This window comes from Cibotium barometz, chromosome 43, assembly GCF_041138505.1.
Source record: "Cibotium barometz isolate CiBa-2024 chromosome 43, ASM4113850v1, whole genome shotgun sequence".
Lineage (NCBI taxonomy): Eukaryota > Viridiplantae > Streptophyta > Polypodiopsida > Cyatheales > Cibotiaceae > Cibotium > Cibotium barometz.
In genome coordinates, this window is record NC_141088.1 from 35850854 (window position 1) to 35872346 (window position 21493).

General features: G+C 45.9%; 1 protein-coding gene across 1 annotated transcript in view; it reads right to left on the reverse strand.

Moving 5' to 3' along the window:
* The window catches only part of LOC147613872 (uncharacterized), a 65030-nt gene that overhangs the window by 35749 nt on the left and 7788 nt on the right, over positions 1 to 21493 (reverse strand). The window contains exon 2 of the mRNA XM_086781853.1: positions 5335 to 5660. Within this exon, the coding sequence (XP_086637979.1) occupies positions 5335 to 5646 (312 nt within the window). The 5' untranslated portion in view covers positions 5647 to 5660. The remainder of the gene's footprint in view (positions 1 to 5334; positions 5661 to 21493) is intronic.

Here is a 21493-nt window from a genome sequence, read left to right on the forward strand (position 1 = left end):
CGCATCCTTGATGAAAGGGTGCGACTCTTGAATGAATAGTTATGTCCTTTGGACGTAGAGATGTGTCCTTTGATCAATAGATGTCTCTTTGAATAGACGTGTCCTTTGGTGATGACCCATATAACAAGGTGTGACCCTTTTTCACTGGTGTCCTTTCAATGATTAAGAGTAATTAGAGAGATTAAGTCACAATCACGACAATGGTGGCCAAAGTCACAAGGGCCATACATAAGCTTAAGAGTGGGAAGGCCAAGGACCATGAGGAACTCCAAGCTGAACACATCATACATGCATGTGATACCCTTGCACCCTTCCTCGCTGAGCTTTTCAACACTGCCATATGTGAAGGCCTACCCCTCTCTAGGGCTACCAACAAAATCTTTCCCATCCACAGAGCCATCATGTAGAGAGACATGGCCAACGAGCCAAGGAATAGGCAAGGTTCAGGAGGTCCTTCTCCACCTTAGATCACATTTTTACTTTGAGGGCCATTATTGAGGAAGCCAAGCGTAAGGGAAGACAAGTGTACCGCTCCTTTGTGAATTTCCGTAAAGCTTTTGATAGTGTCCAGAGGGCTTGTCTTTTCAAACTCCAAGAGCTTGAGATCCCAACGGATATGATACAGGGAGTACTTACACCATATGAGTCGGTGTCTATAAGTTGGTGATAGGGAGAGTATGGGCACCCGGAGGTATGTCCGAGGAGATCAGGCGTACTATTGGGGTGAAACAAGGATGCCCACTATCACCCACTCTCTTTGGACTCTAAGTTGATGAGATTGAAAACTTCATTGACAGATTGGGAGGGGCTTGATCTACACTCGCTGACACACTAGTACCCGTCCTCCTCTTTGCGGATGACATTGTCCTAATTTCAGATTCAAAGGAGGGACTGCATAGGCATTTGGATGCTTTGAGGGCTTTTTGTGAGGAGTATGACCTCAAGGTGAACCAAGGAAAAACCAAAGTCGTGATTTTCAACATATCTAGGGCAGTAGCAAAGAGAAATCGGTTTACATATGGTGGGGGAATGGTGGAGATAGTCTCATCATACCTATATCTAGGCATTACTTTCTCAAGACCGATCTTCACAATGAGGCTAGCAGCACAGACACGGATGGCACGAGGGCATGCAGCTTTGGCTAGGCTCGAGAGGCATGGACAGGGAGACACCAGAGCCCATCACAATGGATACAAGAGCCTATACAAGAGTGCCCCCTCACAGCAAGCCCATGGAAGTTGCATCAGATCCGGCACGCACACTCCAGAGAGCTAGATGCCCTCGTCCTATTGGACCCCAACCACCCCCATCTCATCAGCCCCGCATTCAGGAGATCCTGGCCTGCCATCGAGTAGCCTCATCCTCACAAACAACAGACTATCAACATCTCTAGCCTTCTTGTATCACCCATGCTAGACATCCTTGATGGGCCCTCATCTGACATACAAGGTTGATTGACTATTTTTATTCAGCTCTCCCATATCCCATCACTTATTGTACCCTATACCTGGCATAGTAGGATCTAGATTTTTCATCTTGTATAATCTTAAGAGTCTTAAGATCTTAGCTTTCCGTTTTCAATTTTAGTTTATTGTTGCTTTTTCTTATTTCATCCATGTCGAGATTTCATGGACACTATGTACACATCATTTTGGTCTCATTGACCCTTTGGGTCTCTTGAAGACATATAATCTCATTGACCCTTTGGTCTCATTGACCCTTTGGGTCTCTTGAAGACATATAATCTCTCTCTCAGACAAGACCTCATTCAGTTGGACACTAGGAGGACATGGCTAGAGCCCTCACAGGAGTTGGGGACGAAGATGGCTTTCTATAGAGACCATCTTCTCCGCACCACTGAGGATGGCTTTATACTTAGACCGAGCTACATGGATACCCATCTGTCTCATGGATTGAGGTGCGCCATTGGGCAGATCCGCACCTCTTCACATCAGTTAGAGATAGAGACAGACAGATTTAGAGGCATACCTCCAGGGGACAGGATTTGTCAGATTTGCTGGATAGAGCCAGAGACGGAGGAGCACTACATCTGTCGCTGCACAGCATATTATGAGATTCGAGGGTGCTACCATTGCCTTTTCAGAGAGGGATTTGGACCACTGGCTAGAGTCATGGACTACTGTGATCAGAGATGCTTGGGTTTTTATCTCCCAGAGATCCGCAAGCTCAGAGAGTCCATTATCAGGAGCAGACGCCTGACTGGCAGGGAGTCCACACAGAGACAGATTATTGACTTCTTTAGAGGGACTACCCGAGAGGACACACAGCCGACAGCCCAGCAGAGCAGGCACCCCGTGGGACTCTAGTTGAGAGAGCTATCCAGTTGGGCAGATCCAGATGCCCGAGGGTTCGCGGATCCTCACATCAGAGACGGTGCCTACACCGGAGGATTCAGAGCATCATTGCGAGGCATCGGGCTCGTCCGACTAGGCATCTCACTATGGAAGATATCCACGCCATCCGGCAGAGACCCATGCTAGAGCTCCTAGGATGATTACCACTCCAGCCATATACTGTTGTACTCACTACTTTTGTACTCCCCCATATTCATGTATTCATGTATCCATGTACTCATGTACCCCATTTTGACTAGTAGCATTAGCTTCCCACTCTCCCTAGTTGCTGCTTCCGGATGCTCCCTACTGATGTATTGTAGGGCTAGATACTTACCTTCAATTCTTTCTTTTCTTTTCCAGACAGTGTATTAGATGTCACATGGTTGTAACTTTGGTCTCACATGTCACTTTGGCCTTTTGAAGACGTTAATATAACATTTCATTTCATGCTAAAATCAAGCGGCTGAAATCTCAGCCCTCAAAAAGGAGTTGGAAGCCACTTCACAAGGCAAGCTTGAGGATGGAAAATTTCAGCCCTCCTGTTTAAGCCTCCAAAGTTGTTGCTATGCTAACCCTAACCTACCCACAAGTGGTATCAGAGCCAGGGCTACTGTCTACGGCCGCCCACAAGGCCGCTCCTGCTGTCTACCGTCACCGCTGCCCCAAAGCCAGTCGCCACCATTTCTGGGTGGCATCAGTGCTCAATGCTTTTTTAGGCTTTAGAGCCTTAACTTTTGACACACAACACACAAGGACAATGACACATGGCAAGTGCCCATGACATCATTGCTTATCACATACACAAATAAGTGGCTACAAGAGGCTGTTCACACTCTTAAATTTTACTCACATAAGTGAGTGTTCACACACATACAAGGGCTTTCTCACACACATGAGATTCCGAATACCCAACAGGAAGCAAGAAATCGGGCGGTGCAGGGCTGAGCTCAGCCCCTTCAAGCCTTACCCGGAAACCCCTAAAGTTCGGCCTCCTATGCAACTACAGACCGAACTTTTTAGAGCATCTGCATGTGTGTCTTAACATTGACCCTCTGCACATTGTCAGTGAGCGCTCCTGTGTTGGCACCTTGACATCGACAAATAGTCTCTCTTGTGGCTTTGAAAAAATTGACTTCCTACACTGAACTTGGACCATCAGCAATACTTGCAAATTGGGGCTTTCTGAAAAATTGGTCTACTACAACTTCGATTCCACCATTTGACCAGTACTCTCTATCCCTACACTTGTTGTTTCAATACATTTGCAGGTTTACAGCCATCAGTGGGCTACTTGGCAGCCATACAAGTTGCATTCACTGGACATGGTCTTTGCAGTGTGCTTGGACACTTGTAGTGTCACATGTGTGGATTAGACAATCTGTTTGTAGGGAAACAATGGCTGGCAATGCGCTCTTATATCTCGACACAGTTCAGGTGTTGGCATCGCTATGTTCTTTTGTATCACGTGATTGCAGTTTAGAGTCCATATCACTGTGACTAATGAAGGTTTGTCGGGCATAAACTCCATCACTACGAAGGAGGGTTTGTTGGGTATTTCGGAGTAAGTTTGTGTGAACACCCTCTTTCAGGGGTGAACAGCCCTTGTTTGGTTTTGGTCAAAAGATAAGGCTTGATGCCTATAAAAGCATGTACTTGGGTGGTTCTATTGTTATGAGCATCATTTGGGTTGTACAATCTCTCTCTTGTTTGCCTTCGTATCTCTCTCTCTCTCTCTCTCTCTCTCATCATCGGGCCATCATCTCCCATCATCGCAGGACCTTCTCGCGCCAGCTCAGTTTTACCACCTTGAGCAACATGTCACAGCGGCCCATGAGGGATGTATTAGGGTGATATGAGAGCTCTCTGCTCATGTACCTAGATCAGATTTTAAAGTTCTAGATTTTTGTTATCTTTCTTTATTACTATTTTGTACCCAGGATTATGTACCTCATGGATATGATGTAACCTTTTGGTCTCATAGGTCATTTTGGCCTTTTGAAGACGTTAATACAACTCTCTCTCTCTCCCTCTTACTCTCTCTATCTCTCTATCTCTATGCACCAGCTCGTCATTGCTTGAACCTCCATCTCTCTCTTTGCACATGCTCCACTCTTGGCACCATGAATGTTAACATGGCTCTCCTCGATGGTAGAAGAAGACCACTAAGATTCAGATGTGTGTGGGTTTCTGCTCCCTCACTAAAGTCACCATCAAAGATGGATTTCCTCTTCCATTCATGGATAGAGTTCTAGAGGATGTTGCAGGGCTTGTTCTATATAGCTTTATGGACGGCTTCACTGGGTACAAATTGGTGGCCATTCACCCGCATGACGGCACTAAGACAGCCTTTGTCACTCAATGGAGCATCTATGTATATACATATACATATACATATATATTTGTTTATATATATAAGCATACATAAGTAGATTTATATTATATTTATAGCTGCTCATTTTCTTTTTATCTTCTTTTTCTGTCTATGTTATTTGTATTTGTATTTGTATTTATATCTAAATTTGTATTCATATTATAAATGTACTTATATTTATATTTTTACTTAGATTTATATTTATATTTGTACTTAGATTTATATTTATATTTATGTTTATGTTTATATTTATTCATATTTATATTTATATTTGCATTACATTTACATAAGTACATGTATGTGTTTACATGACATACATACATGTGTGTGTATATACATATACATATAAATATGTACATACATACATATGTGTTTGTGCACACATATGTGTGTATGTGTGCGCACACACAACATCCATCATATTAAGGTTAATTTAAGAGCATAACATGAATATAAATAGAAGAGATGATGCAGATTCCAATTTTAAAGATGAAACATCAACACAAGATGCAGGTCCTGTTTTGAACAGAGTCTAGCATGACTACAACTTAAAGATATGCCTAAATATGCTTCTAAGCTAGCATAAGCATGTCCAGCTGACCCAACCTTGTAAACTATTGCATCCGAGGTCACGTACAGTTTGCGCGAACGAAAATCCTGGCGCATTACATATCTCCTTATAGGTGTGTAGAGTAGCAGAATAACACCAACTCCCCAAGCCAGGATCAGAAGCAGTGAAATAAGAATCCATTGTACAGTTTCATAGTTCAAAAAGTTCTTCTCTAAGTCTGCAAATGTTGCCCTGTGTAAGATCTTCCCACCTCCAACGCTTTCCTCGTACTCAGGCTGAGCAACAGGATCTGCCAGAAGTTGGGCCTCCAAATAGTCTGCATCAGATAGTCCATCCACTGACTCCATTATGAATAGACAGCCTGACGCCAACAGTGGTTATTGTTAGAAAGGAATACTATGGATGTAATATTCGAAAAAAAACAAGCAGCTCCAAGAAACGTTGACATTCTTAACAATCTAAAAGCACACTGGGCCACCAGGCAACCAATTTCTGTGGAATGTGCCCGCCATCACACCAGTGGGGTGCCCGTTTCTGTGAAAAAGGTGCTGATTTAAACTATCAGCCACCCAAGCACGAGCTATTTGAGTTGGTCAGTGTAGGCTATTCGTGAGCACTAATAGATACAAAGACAGAGGCCACAGTAACTAAAAGGCATAAGAATAATGCACACAGGTAATGTATAATTTAGGCAACAATAGGAGCAATGTATGGACAGATGGAACAAGGATAAGACACAAATAACAGACAGATAACCTGGAACTCCTGGCTCCAAGTACAGGCTCCAAGTAGGTTTGTGGGACTTGTCCAGCCCACAGGCAGCCCTAGGCCAGCCTCAGCCAAACCCCCAAGGACTGATGGCACATCCATCAGCCTCAGATGCATGTGCCAAGACTAGCTGAGGTCATGTACAAGATACATGTAGGGTTGGAAAGACCATTGTGGACCCTCATTTATGACGGACCGGGACCTTTCATGACTGTGACAAATAAGAGTTTGCAAAGCACAGTTTACCTGCACCTGCATGCCTATGACGGGTTAATGAGTGCCTGGAGGCAAAACATGCATATGAGAATGAGCAGACTAAGGGACTCAAAAAACAGAAAACTGGCATTGGACACTGTTAGACAGTTGGAAATGCAAAACACTGCCAAGGTGTGCATAAAACAGGAGCAAAACCAGTTCAGCCAGGACTGGGGCAACAGCCCCACCAAAAAGCCCACAAAGGTATCCAGAGGCTGTTGGTGTGAAAGCCCCTTGGAAGCAAAGCCAAAGGGGCCAAAAAGAGCCTTTTTGAGTCTCGCTGCCTGGCCAACCAGCATTAGGTGCTTTGTAAATTGTGGCCTATGACTAAGCCCCCCCTTACCCCCATTCTTCATCTCATTTGGACACTTATGGTCACTGTTGGACACTGGCACAGGACACTCTTGGTCACAGTTGGAAATGCATGAAACTGCCAAAGTGTTCATTTGGGCAACACAGGAGCAAGACCAATTCAGCCAGGACAAAAAACCCAAAAGAGGGCGTCCAGAGGCTGTGGGTGTGAAGGCCCCTTAGAAGCGAGCCAAAGGGGCCAAAAAGACCCTTTTTGAGGCCAAACTGCCTGGCCAACCAGTAGTAGGCGGTGTTTGCAACTTATGATATGACTGGTGACGAGGCCCCCCTTAGACCCATTCTTCATCTCATTTGGACACTGTTGATCACTGTTGGATACTGTTGGTCACAATTGGAAATGCGTGATGCTGCCAAGATGTGCATTTGGGCAAAACAGAAGCAAGGCCGGTTCAGCCAGGATTGGGCAAGCCGCAACAGCCCAAGAAAAAAGCCCAAAAGGGCGTCCAGAGGCTGTGGGTGTGAAAGCCCCTTAGAAGTGAGCCAAATAGGCCAAAAAGACCCTTTTGGGGCCACAATGCCAGGCCGACCAGCAGTAAGGTGCTTGTGGCCTATGACTAGGGCCCCCCTCCATTCTTCTGTCAGAATATGCAGCGGAGATGAAGACAAGATCTGAAAACACCTAGAGCAAGTGCACAGCAGAAAAACCCAGAAATGAAGAGAGAGAGAGAGAGAGAAGCGAATAACTCTGCTATATACACAAGAGAAATCCCGGATACAATAATATGAAGTGTGGGGGGGCAAGGAGCCATTTTATATGACCCCACATGGCCAGTCAGCCTGCTGAAAAACAGCCGACAGCCATCAGATCAGCCCACGACCTGCTGTCCTCCAGTCGGCCAATAGTAGCACCTGTCGGCCAGCATACAGGGGACAGCCTGGGGGCAGCAGAGTCTAGTCGGCCAGCATCTAGAACAGCCGACAGGCACAAGACAACCTCCCACACCAAGGAAAAATAGGGAAAAATATGGAGAGTGGGGAAAAATGAGAAAACACCTAAATCGGGCGGGCACACCCACAACAAAGGCCCTGGTGTAAATATACAGACAGGAGATGACTGCTAACACCCCCTCTCAGTTCCTAGATGTGGAACCAACCCCAGTGAGCTGGAGTGCCGCCGGAGCATAGGCTGAGGTAGAGACTTCGTGAAGAGGTCCACCGCACTGTCCTCCGTCGAGCAGAACTCTAGCAAGATGTCATCTCAGCAACAATCTTTTCACGAACAAAATGCCTCTTGATGACCGCGAGTTCCACCAGTGGAAACCCAATCCCGCCAAGTAACCTCTGCAACCTCACCACCTCGCAAGCAGCACCACAAGCAGCCCGGTACTCTGCCTCTGTTGATGACAAGGCAATAGTTGGCTGCCTCTTACTACTCCATGAAACCGCTCCTGAGCCAAGGAAAAAATTGTGGCCTGATGTCAAGGTCCTCGTGTCTGGCTCTCCTCCCCAAACTGAGTCACTCCAACTTCGGAGTCTGACTCCGTCCATCAATCCCCCTCCGGTGTAAAAGAGTCCAAGATCCTTCAAATGTTGCAGAAACCACAAGATACGCAATCCTGCCTCCCAAAGAGTCCTCTACAAACATGAGCTCAACAGCCTCATCAGCAAGCTCCTGTCCAATCTGGTATGCATCAACCAAGACAATGAACCATTCTGCTTCCAAGTCAAGGAGGCATCATACTGCTCACAAGGATCAGCAACTGTTACGGTGGGATGCCAAGTCCTGGAAACCTGCTGCCCTGACACCCCCAGCTGGCAAGCTCCCAACCAACTAGTCATGTGTCCATGTGGAACCAAACATCCACAACTCATCATCCCAAAGCACAATTTGATGTCAATCATCTGCTCCCAACTGCTGCTCCACTGGTACCTACCTGTACCCAATGAACCTGTACACCTGCCATGCATCCTGTTCCCATCCTGCAACTGAGCAAGTACCTGTGAACCTCGACAACAGCTCTCGTCACCAAGTGACTTAGCCTGCCTCTGCATGAATGCCGATATCAACCTATACACCAAGCTCCCAAATCAATGCTCATCCTAGGGATGAAGACTCCTGTGCCTGTACCTTGTAATCCAGAAGGCCATCTGCCTGGGGAATAGGAGTGACTCACGTTGCCAAGTAACCACATCCCCCTCTCAAGGTGAACACCCTGAGAACCTAAAGGAAATAACTGTACACCAGCAAAACTATGCTGAACTAGCACAAACTCATAGACCCCCTCTGCTGTCGAGAAAGGACTAACTATCTTCCACACACCTCGAGGATGTAAAAAATCCAAGTGTGCACCCATGAGTCTGAAAACTCTGACAAAGCAAAGATTGGCCGAGCAAGGGCTCAAGGCCATGTGGGAAGGCACCATTCCTGGAAAAGAGCACCTGCCTCCACTACCTCCAAAAACGCAGATGAGATAATGCAAAAAATGCTGCTGTAACCAGCCGGCAGCACATGTACCAAGAAGAAGAGAGGGAAGAGGAAAACACAGCACCTTCAGCACCTCCTCTGGCTGCCCCAGATCTGCAGAAAACGCAGCACGTGTATCTTCCATACTCGCTGCCCCATATCTGCAGAAAAACACAGCCATAGGGGGCTGCCCTGCACCTCTTCACAAGGTCCCAACACTTAGCTTTAGGGGCTGCCGACAGCACCTTCTCCAGAGAAAAACGCAGCCATGCTGCCCAGCACCTCCTCCTCTAGAAGAAAACGCAGCCAGAAGAGTACCTACTTTGGCCGCCCCGGTCTTGCAGAAAACGCAGCCAGAAGGGGCTGCCCTGTACCTCCTCCAGCCACCCCAAACAAGACCAAAACACTCCCTCCTCCTCGACAACCAGCAGTACCAGAAAACGGAGAAATCCTTCTCTCATAGAAAAAACACCAGAACACCTTCTGTAGAAGAGTTTCAACCTGGTGCTCTGATACCATGTCAAAAGTGTGTAGCGGAAAGTGTGAGACATAGGCACAGAGAAAAAGAAAACAAATTTGCATAATGAAGAAGAAGCAAAGATACAATCAGCCCTGTGCAAGGGGTGGTCCCTATAAGTGAGGGCATGATGAGCAACTCCCCTGAAGGAGGACCTGGGCCTGGAAGCCCCTATCAAGATGAGAACAAATGAGAAGGAGGCAAGCCTTACATAGCCCCAAAGTAAGCTGGCCTTTTTATCCAGAATAGACTCACGACTGAACAAAATAAATATGTGAGAAATGGATGGCCAACCCTACAACCAAGGGCCTAAACATGAGGAAAAAATATGGTGCTGCCCAGGATAAATCTGGGCACCCCTGATACACAACTTGGGCACACTACCAGGAGATGAATAATGCTAACAGAGGGGTGGGGGGCCGGGTGTTTGGGTTTAGTTTTTAATTGCCAACAAGACAAATTTTCCACCTCTCAGAGCAAGCTTGAGGGAGAAAGAGATTGAGCTCCCGTGGCTAAAAGTGAAGCCCTCCCCGACACCCCATCCTTGTGCCCTCTTTGCCCCTGTCTGTGTGTGCTCCTCCTCTCGTGCACGGACTCCGCCTACCCGCTTTTGCGCGTTGTCCTGTGCGTAGCCTCCTCTTCACACCTGCCTCAAAAGCACCACTTTTATCTATGGAAAACAGGATACATAAGAAGATGTCTCCACCCCACCAATGATGCAATGAGTTCAACGCTCCATCCACCCTTGCACTTGTGACTTCAAGTCTTAGACCTCTCCAAAGTCTGGATGGTTCCTCCAGAAAATGCCCTTGTGAGACTATAGGCCTTTTACACAAGTAACCAGGCTTGTTTCATGCTGACATGTGAGACGAGTGTTGGAATATATCATTTCCAGAGGGTCTACATCACCTTTTTTCATGCTTGTACTGGTCATTTTATGAGACCCTACATTGGCATATTTTGCAAATATTATTTGGGATTTTTCCACTATGTTTTAGGCATTAGCATTTTATGCTACTGGACTGTTAGCACATTCATCCCCAGATTCTGCTCATCATTGTAGTCCCTTTTTTGGTCCCTTTTCATGGCCCTTGGTTGTGGGCTGGCCACCCTATTTTTGTACATTTTTATGGGATTTTTCCCAGATCGGGTACCTTTTTCCCAGTCGGCCAGCAAACCCATGTCCAGTCGGCCAGCCCCTCTTACCTATAAATAGGTGGGCTGGCCTCCCACTTTTCTCATAGTCTAGTCTTTCTTTTTGTTCCCTCACTTATGAGACTCTTCATGTCTCTTGCTTGGGATTGTATCACTTCAGTATATTCAGCATAGTTGTTTCATATCTCTCTCTCTTTTGCACTCTCTGCTCAGCACACTCTAGTGCTTGTTTGCTTCTGTGCACTCGTTCATGGAATCATCGCTCCCGGTTCAGCGTTAATCTGCTGCCCCAGTCAGCGTTAACTTTCTGCCCCAGATCTGCCTCAGTTTTCAGCACCTTAACATCTGCGTTTCTTCTCAAATCTGCTGCTGGTCGGCTGGCTTCTTCCCTCTCCACTGCAGATTCAGGTCTTCCCTCACTGGTTTGATCTCTGAGATTCCTTTCTTCACCTGTCCGCTGCTCCTTTTCACGGCTGCAGCATCTATCTTGATGCGTTTTCTTCCCTACAGGTGGCTCTTGCAGTTTTTGGTGTTCTACGTTGAGGATTGGTGGCTTCTGGTACCTGTGGTGGACACTCCTTCCGAGACCGCGCATTTTTTTGAGATTGAGCCCAAGCTTTTGTGATGGCTGCCCCGACTACACTTCATATGTTCTCTGAGTCTGCAAAGTTGGATGGCTCCAACTACACTTTGTAGAAGGTGAAGGTGAAATCAGCCTTGTGTGGCGTGGATCTCTGGGATTGGCTTATTACACCTCCCAATGCCACCCCTCCCACCCTTGCTTCCGATGGTGCGACTCAGGCACAGATTGATATTTGGCAGGCAAATGATCGTCGTGTTTTCTCTTTTCTGATGTTGAATTGTCGAGATTCTATTCTCTCTCATGTGTGTACAACGGATTGTGACAAGAACTCCAAGGATAACAACAAGGATAAAGACAAAGACAAAAGCATATCTTCTAAAAACAAGGACATTGAGTGTCATTACTGTGGCAAGAAGGGTCATAAATCGCCCCAATGTCACAAGAAGAAGCGGGATGAAGAAGCAAAGAACTCTTCCTCTACAGCGGTGTCTCAGACCAAGAAGGATCATGGTATTCTTCTATTAGCAGGTACTCATCATGTACTTGCTCTTGTGACTTCTCAGTCACGGTCATGGATTGTGGATAGCGGTGCTACTGCTCACATGACACCCCATCGAGATTGGTTCGAGGACTTCATGGCCAGAACAAGCGAGATCACTTTGGGTGATTCTTCTTCCGTGCCCAGTGCATGGACATGGCACCATCCCCATCTTCCGCTCCTTAGAGGACAAGAGGTACTTCTCTGACATTCTGTACATTCCAGATTTGGCATTTAACCTTTTGTCAGTGAGTGCTCTTACAGCTCAGGGTGCGGACATCTTCTGTTTGTTCCTCTTGTTTACAAGGGAAGCAACACCGAGCCGCCTTTCCGAAGGAGGCGACACACAGATCTTAGACATCACTTGCTCTTGTTTAGGCAGACGTATGTGGTCCTATGAGTACCGCATCTTTGAGTAAGGCGGCGTACATGCTCGTGATGGTGGATGACTTCTCCAGATATACTTGGGTCTTCTTTTTGGAGTACAAGGATGAGGCTTTTCAGCACTTTTGTGATTGGAGAGTTGAGATGGAAAAAGAGATCGGTTCCTCAATCAAGGCTCTCAGGACCGACAGGACCGACAAAGGGGATGAGTTTACATCCCAAGAGTTTCAGCAATATTGCAAGGCTCATGGCATTCGGAGACATCTTACTACAGCATATACTCCATCACCGAATGGAGTTGCAGAGAGGAAGAATAGGACCATTATGGAGATGGCCCATGCTATGCTTGAGCATTCTTCATTGCCTTGACGTTTCTAGGCTGAGGCGGCTTCTACAGCTGTCTACATTCTGAACAAGTCTCCTACTATTGCGCTTCCAGATAAAACTCCATATGAGGCTTTCCATGGTGAGAAGCCCTCTGTTGTTCATTTCCGGGTATTTGGTTGTTCGGTGTGCCTAAGGAACATCGCTCCAAGTTGGACTCGAAGTCTCAGTGCGTGACTCTTCTCAGATACAGCACTGTGTCCAAGGCATATCATCTATATGACCGGCAAAGTTGTTGTGAACCGTGATGTGGTGTTCGACGAGACGCCTACATCTTCAGAGGGGGGTGGTGGGCTTCTTCTTCCCCCGCCTCCTTCTCCGCCTCCTCCTCCCTCTGCTTCTGTTACACCTCCAGCTGTCGATTCTCAATTAGATCCCACTTCTATGGAGACGAGGCTCTTTCACATGAGCCTTGGCATCGTGCTATGCAGGCAGAGCTGGATGCTATTGAACGGAATGGCACTGGGATTTTGGTGCCTAGGCCACTGCAGCGTAAGGTGATTGGTGTGCGCTGGATCTTCAAATCGAAGTTCCGAGCTAATGGCAGCTTGGATAAGCACAAGGCAAGGTTGGTTGCCAAGGGTTATGCTCAGCGCCCTGGAGTCGACTTCGATGAGACCTTCGCTGCGACGGCCCGGATGACTACCATTCGCACCGTTCTTGCTCTTGCAGGACATCATAGATGGCCCGTATTCCAGATGGACGTCAAGTCGGCTTTCCTTAATGGAGAGCTTACACAAGAGGTTTATGTTGATCAACCGCCGGGATTTGTTGTTCCAGGCAAACAGGATCAAGTGTACCAGCTGAAGAAAGCTTTATATGGTCTGAAGCAGGCTCTACGAGCTTGGTACCAGCGGATTGGTGTGTTCTTTCAGAAGCTCGGCCTATGCCGTTCTCATGCAGATTCGAACCTCTATATTGTTATCATTGTGGTCTATGTTGATGACCTCATCTTTACAGGTTCTTATTCTGGGAGGATCCGTTCAGTCATGGATGTTTTGGAGACAGAGTTTGAGATGACAGATCTTGGCCTTCTGCATTATTTTCTTGGCTTTGAGATTCAGCAAACCCCGAATGGCATTTAATTCTCTCAACAGAAGTACACACGAGAGATACTTGACAGATTTCACATGACTGGATGCAAACCAATATCTTCTCCTATGGATAATAGTGAGAAGCTTTCTCTTCTTGATGCTTCTCCAGGGATTGATCAGGGACAGTATCGGATTCTCGTCGGTTGTTTGGTTTGGTTGACCTACTCCCGATTGGACGTGTGTTGCGCAGTCAGCTTATTGAGTTCTTTCTCATCCAAACCCCATCAGCAGCATTAGCAGTGCGCTCTCAGAGTTCTTCGGTACTTGCGTGGTACTCTGGACTTTGGCATCTTCTATGACCAAGGTGTCAGAATGCACAACGGAAATAAAGACAACTGCTGTAGAGAGCAATACACAGATGCAAGAGAGAGAAGATAGTGTAACTCTGCTATATATACACCAAGAAATCCCAGAGTGCTCAATGACAAGTGTAGGGGGCAAGGGGCCATTTTATATGGCCCCAAGCTGCTAGTCAGCAAGCACTAAAACAGCCGACAGTAGCCCCACGACCTGATCCAGCCCAGTCAGCCAGCATATGGCAATCAGCCATCAAATCAACAGTCGGCCAGGGCAGAGCAACAGGTCGGGGATGCAACCTTCAGTCGACCAACAAATGGAACAGCCGACAGGTAGCAGACAACCTCCCACACGTAGCAAAAAATGGGAAAAAATACAAGTGAGGAAAAATGGGGACACACCAAAACTGGGTGGGCACACCCACAACAGAGGCCGTGACATAGTGTACAGACAGGAGATGACTGCTAACACCCCCTCTTAGCTCCTGGATGTGGAACCAACCCCAGTGAGCTGGAGTGCCGCCGGAGCATAGCCTGAGGTAGAGACTTCGTGAAGAGGTCCGCCGCATTGTCCTCCATTGAACAATAAAGAAGCAAGATGTCACCAACCAAGATCTTCTCACGAACAAAGTGATATTGTATCTCTATGTGCTTGGTCCGAGCATGGAAGACCAAGTTCCAAGCAATAGCGATGCAGCTCTAGTTATCGCACTGGATGACCATGGGCTCCTTCTGTGGAAACCCAATCTCACCAAGCAACCTCCGCAGCCATAAAACCTCGCAAGTAGCACCACAAGCAGCCCGGTACTCTGCCTCTGTCGACGACAAGGCAATAGTTGGCTGCCTCTTGCTGCTCCATGAAACCGCTCCTGATGTAAAGCTTTTATAGCTTTATTAACATGATTAAGACTTAATTAATGAACATAAGACAAATACTGCAAGAAAAGACTGAGTTGTTTGCATTGAGACAGGGACCTTTCTTAAATAGAGGCCGAAAGAGTACAAGTGAAGAGACATCCTTGGGAAGGGGTGTTGCTCTTGAATCAATGGTTATGTCCTTTGGACTTAGAGGTGTGTCTTTTAATGAATAGACATGTCCTTTGATAGTGACCCATGTGTAAGGGTGTGATCCTTCACAGGTGTCCTTTCAGTTAATAAGGGATTATAAGGAGAGATTAAGAGAGTTAGTCACAATCGTGACATTCCCTCCCACTTAAAATAAAACTCCGGCTAAGAAGAGATGATTGTCTTTGAAAGAATTCCAGGAGAAGTTCTGGATATTCCTGTAAGTCTTCATCACTTTGCCAAGTAGAGTAGGAATCATCAAGATCTCTCCATTTAACCAAAAATTCTGTAATGAGCTTATGTCGTGTTTCTTTCTGTCTGACATCAAGAATTGTCTCTGGAATTAAGAGTATGTGTTCATCTTTGATTTCTGGAACATAATCCAAAATATCTAAAACTGGAAAATCACCGTCCACAAACTTCTTGAGCCAAGAAATATGGAAAGTTGGATGAATTCTACCCCAAGAAGGCGGTAACTCCAACTTATAACTGAGAGATGAGGTCTTCTTAATAATACGAAAGGGTCCATAAAATCTTGGGCGAAGCTTTGGGAAGACTGATTTCATTGTCTTGTATCCATGAGGGGCAATATATAATAATACCAAGTCTCCTTCTTGAAATTCAATGTGACGAGACGACGCTTATTAGTTGTGCGCTGATATTGCTCTTGGACGCTGACCATCTTATCCTTAATCTGTAATAGAATATCTTGCATTTCCTGAATGAGTTGGTATGCTAAAGCCACTTTATGTTGAAGAACAAAGTTGGCAGGAACAAGGGGAGTATGGCCATAAGCTGCTTGAAAAGGTGTCATTCCAATAGCTGAATGATAAGAATTATTATAAGTAAATACATGAGGTATACAAATACGATCCTGATAATATATAAACCATCCACTATTGTATATGCTCCATAAATCTTCAAGTCGGAAGGAGTTGCATTCTGAGAATTGATAATTCGAAATGCATTTCCAAAATCACAATCCTTTGAATAATAGTCCTTGAAACTTTGAGGCATATCCATTTCAACTGTAGAAATAGCCAAGACCGAAGCTGGCGGCATACGACTGAGGGCAGCCGCAACCACATTGGTAAGACCAGGAACATACTCAATTGTCATATGAAAATTGGCTAAGAATTCGACCCAACGCGCTTACCTAGCATTCATAACTAGCTGCGTGAAGATATATTTCAAAGAATGATGATCTGTTTTCACCATTGAATCCGCACCAAGGAGATAATGTTTCCATGCATGATAGGCATGAACAATAGCCAAAAATTCCTTGTCATATACCGGGTATCTTACTTGAATTGCAGAGTGTTTATGACTGTCAAACGCAATAGCACGTCCTTGTTGCATCAAGACAGCACCAGTGGCAATATCAGAAGCATCCGTGTAAACATCAAAGGGGAGAGTAGAGTCAGGAATAGCCATGACAGGAGGAGTTGTCAAAGCTGTCTTTAAATTTTCAAAAGCTTGTGTTGCGGCTTCAATCCATTTGAATGCACGAGCGGACTTTAGAAGTTCTGTGAGAGGAGCAGCTATTTCGGAAAATCGATGAACCTTTGTGTGATAGAAGTTGGCAAGTCCCAAGAAAGAACGAACATCATGGATGTTTGTGGGGGTTGGCCAATTGACAATAACCTGTATTTTCTTTGGATCCACGGAAATACCGTCTGCTAAAACAGCATGTCCAAGGTACTCCAAGGATGTCTTCAAGAATTCACTTTTGCCTGAATTAATATAAAGAGCATTGTCACGAAGCACCTGGAAAACGATCTTAAGATGTGCCTTGTGTTCTTCCATATTACGACTGAACACCAGGATGTCATTAAGATAGATAATGACAAACTTGTCCAAAAAAGGACAAAAAAGATCATTCATCAGACTCATAAATGTTGCATGGGCATTGGTTAACCCGAATGGCATGACCAGGTACTCGTAATGACCATATTTTGTGCGAAAAGCTGTCTTATATTCATCACCTTCGCGAATGCGAATCAGATGATATCCAGACTTAAGATCAATTTTGGAGAAGACCTTTGCATGGAGCAATTGATCAAACAATTCATCAATGCGCGGAAGAGGATAATTATTCTTGATAGTCAACTTATTAAGGGCACGATAGTCGATGAAAGACGCATAGACTTATCCTTCTTTTTCACCCAAAGTACTAGAGCTCCAAAAGGGCTTTTGCTTGGTCGAATATGTCCTTTCTCCAAAAGTTCAGTAAGTTGTCGCTGTATCTCCTGAGATTCCATAAAAGAAACTCAATATGGAGCACGAGTAGGTGGAGCACTACCAAGAAGGATATCAATAGCATGGTCGACTGGTCGTCGAGAGGGGAGAACCACAGGAAGTCCTAAGGAAAAAGATCCAAGTATGGAGCAAAGAAAGGTTGCCTGAGGTACATCACCTTTGTATCTGTGTCCTCGGGAGGATCGTTGGCTGAATAGACCATTAAAAGTGCTAAGGAACAACCACTCTTGCGGACCCATGGTTTCACTTGAAGAGCTGAAAGGGTTGGTGTAGAAGGTTGGTCTCTGATGCCTTCGAGTGTCACAAGCATATCATTTTGAGCAAATTGTATGGAATGGTTTCGGAAACTAATCAGGGGATCATATTGATACAACCATTCTTGACCAAGGATCATATCATAATGTGCCAAAGTCATGACTTGGAAATCCAATTTATCACGATAGTGCTGAATTCGAAAGGAGAGGTGTTTGGCAACGATGTTACACAAGGATGTGGAACCATCAGCAAGCTCTACTTCATAAATAACAGCACTTTAGTGTCCGAATCTTCAATCTCTAAGTCAAGGTGGTTCCCACAAAGTTATTGTTAACACATTCATCCCCAGTTTCTGCCCATTTTTGGTGTCCATTTGGTCCCCTTTTATATGGCCCTTGCTTGTGGGCTGGCCACCCCTTTTTAACTATTTTTCTGGGATTTTTCCCAGCCATTCTGGCATTTTTACAGTCGGCCATGTCCAACAGCTCCAATCGGCCTGTTTATGAGCTCCAGTCGGCCAGCACTTTCCCACTATAAATAGTGGGTGCTGGCCTCTCATTTCTCATTCAGTCTTGTACATATTTTGCTCCCTCACTTATGAGACTAACAGTGTCTCTTGCTTGGGACTGTTTTGGTTCAGCATATTCAGCATAGTTTGCTCCATATCTCTCTCTCTCTTGCACTCTCTGTTCAGCACATTCTAGTGCCACTCTGCTTCCGCTCTGTGCACTCTTTCATGGTATCATCGCTCCCGGTTTAGCAACCTTTCTGCTGCCCCAGATTCAGCCCTGTTTTCAGCACCTACTCCTCTGCGTTTTCTTCTAGATTCATAGCTTTTGCTGCTGCGTTTTCTGGACAGCACCCTGCTGGTCGCTTTTCCTTCAGATTGGCTTCACCAATTCAGCCATCTGGCTCTTGTTGATCAGCGTTTCATTGCCCACTTGGAGATTGGACTGCAGGCGGCCTGTTTTCTACAGGACAGCACTTGTTCACTGCTGTGTTTTCCTCTCCAGTGGCCCTTTCCCTTTGCAGAGGGGGCTTGTGGTGTTGCAGGCTTTGGTGGCACTCTTGGTACCTATGGAGGACACCTTTACTTCAGAGTTTGTGCGTTTTTTTCTTGAGGAGAGCCCAAGCTACTGTCCTTGTTGTTGCCTTTCCCTCTTGCACCCTCTTACAGCATAATCTCGGGTGTTGTCCAGCCTCTTAGGGCTGCGTTTTGGTGGGAGGAAAGACCCTATATCAGCGTTTTCTGATTTGGACAGTTTTTTATCTTATGAGGGTTGGTCCTATTGATTGGATCAATGATGACAACTTCAGATTTGGCTCCCGTACCACTCTCTTGTTATTTCCTTAATGAGGCAGACAAGTTGGATGGTGGTAACTTTCAGTCATGGATGCTGCAGGTTACTTCTATTCTCAGGGAATATGGTTTGATGGAGTTTCTCTCGTACAAGAATCGGTGCTTGCCGGACCTTGCCTCTGTGGAGGATGTGTGTCGGTGGAGGAAGACTAACGGACAGATCTATGGCTTTCTCCTCCTGAATTGTCAGGATTCGGTTCTTCGACACTTCATCTATGCTCCTGATGATGCTTCTACCTTCTATGTGTGGCAGTTGCTTTGTGACCTGTATGGTGATGCCAGTGATCGGCAGATGCTTTCTGCTTCTGGGTGTTGTGCAGCCAGTGATTTTGTGGATACTTCTTTTGGAGATGTTCCTGCAGCGAAGGATATTGGGCTAGTTTTGCTCATTGCATCTGAGGAGTTTGTTTCTTCTGTTGCCCTGCCTTCAGTTTCTGTGCATACTTCTCCTTGCCCAGGATGATATCTCTGGTAATGTTTTTGAGGAAGACAGTGGGCTACCTTTGCTCACAATTTCTGAGGGGGATTTTTCTCCTATTGCTTCGTCTCCGATTCTTTCTTCGTCAACCAGTGACCAGGATGTGTTGCTGGTCCCTTTGCCTTCTAAGGAGGAGCCTGCTTCTACGTTGTGTTATGCTATTGAGGAGGATACTACTACTTCACTTACCACTACAGTGAATATTCCTACTTCCCTTACTCTGTGAGGATTTTGGATGGTGGTCAGGTGTGTCCGTGACCGTGCCTGGGGCACAATGGTACTTCCAGGGATTGAAGGATTGGGATTGGGATTTGGTTGGGCCTCTGGAGTCCCGACATCAGTTTTCAGAGGGCGCAGTTGAGTTCTTACATCTAGCGATGCCGACCTTCGAGGAGGATGCTATTGTACAGCATTTGGCTACTCTTGGTACAGAGTTGGAGCAGATGGATTCTATTTCTTTTGAGGGTATTATCTTCTCGGAGCTACACGCTTCTAGGAATTCTTGTGACATTGTGTTTATATTTGGGTTTAGCACCGATATTTGGATCAGCACGACGCAACCTACATGGTTGTTCTTTTCTAGAAGAGCAGTGTACCTTACAGCTTGTTCTGTTGCTATTATAACTGAGTTGCTGTGGAGATTGCTTGTGGAGCTTTCCTGGTACCTGTTGCTGCTGCTTTCTTGTCTTTGACAGAGGACGACTTCTTCGACTTCTCAGAGTTTGTTCAGCATCTGGTGCTGACAGGGGGTGTTAACACATTCATCCCCAGTTTCTACCCATTCCTGGTGTCCATTTGGTCCCCTTTTGTATGGCCCTTGCTTGTGGACTGGCCACCCCTTTTTAACTATTTTTCTGGGATTTTTCCAGCCATTCTAGCATTTTTACAGTCGGCCATGTCCAACAGCTCCAGTCGGCCAGCACTTTCCCACTATAAATAGTGGGTGCTGGCCTCTCATTTCTCATTCAGTCTTGTACATATTTTGCTCCCTCACTTATGAGACTAACAGTGTCTCTTGCTTGGGACTGTTTTGGTTCAGTATATTCAGCATAGTTTGCTCCATATCTCTCTCTCTCTTGCACTCTCTGTTCAGCACATTCTAGTGCCACTCTGCTTCTACTCTGTGCACTCTTTCAGTTATGAGAACACCCACTATCAATGAGCACCTGAATAGGGTGACCGGAAATAGAACCTTGAAGAACCAAAACCTGAGTAGACCGTTGGGGCAACGGTGAAGAGGCAGCTTGTGCTGTGGCAGTAGCGGTGATCACTGAAGCATGTGCAATAGCATGGTGATTAACTGCACGCTTTCCTTTGTCACCAACTAGGGGTTTCTCCTCGGAAGTGGAGGGTTCAACATTAGAATTCTATCGATGGGTTGGTCTTTTGGGGCACTCAAACCAACGATGAGGTCCATTACAAATTGTGCACAATCCTGTCTTTTGTTGATCCCGTCCAGAAGGAACAGTGGAAGGACGAGGATTGCGAGATTGGTCACTGTAACACGCGGAAGCTCTAGGAAGTCTTCTTTCAGCCCTAAACACTCTTGGAAACCATCTGATGCAAAACGCAGATATAGAGAGAGAGTAGAGAGAGTGAGAAGTGCTGGAAATTCAGTATATTGATATGGTACAAAAAGGTACTTGTCTGCAACCCTAGGCTGCCTTCTTGAAAAGGTGGAATACACCAAAACAGTCCCCTATGGGACCCCTAATGACTCAAACCCCTAGAGGGAGTGAATATCTAGAACAATGAGCAAGTGGGCCTATTTATAGCCCTTGGAATCCATGGGGAATTGGCTGACTGCTGGTCGGCCAGCAGCCTTGCCATAAACACAAAAACGCAAGTCCTTGTTGGTCAGCCGCCTTGATAATGCCCTTCAGTCCTTTCTCCCACTGGAGTCAACCGACAGCCTTCTGGAACCAGCCGACTGCATCACCCCTCCATGATCCCAATTCTCCTGCTCCAAGTCTACACTGTCAAAGGTACTCTATGCTCCATCATCCTAGTTCTAATCCTCTTTATCT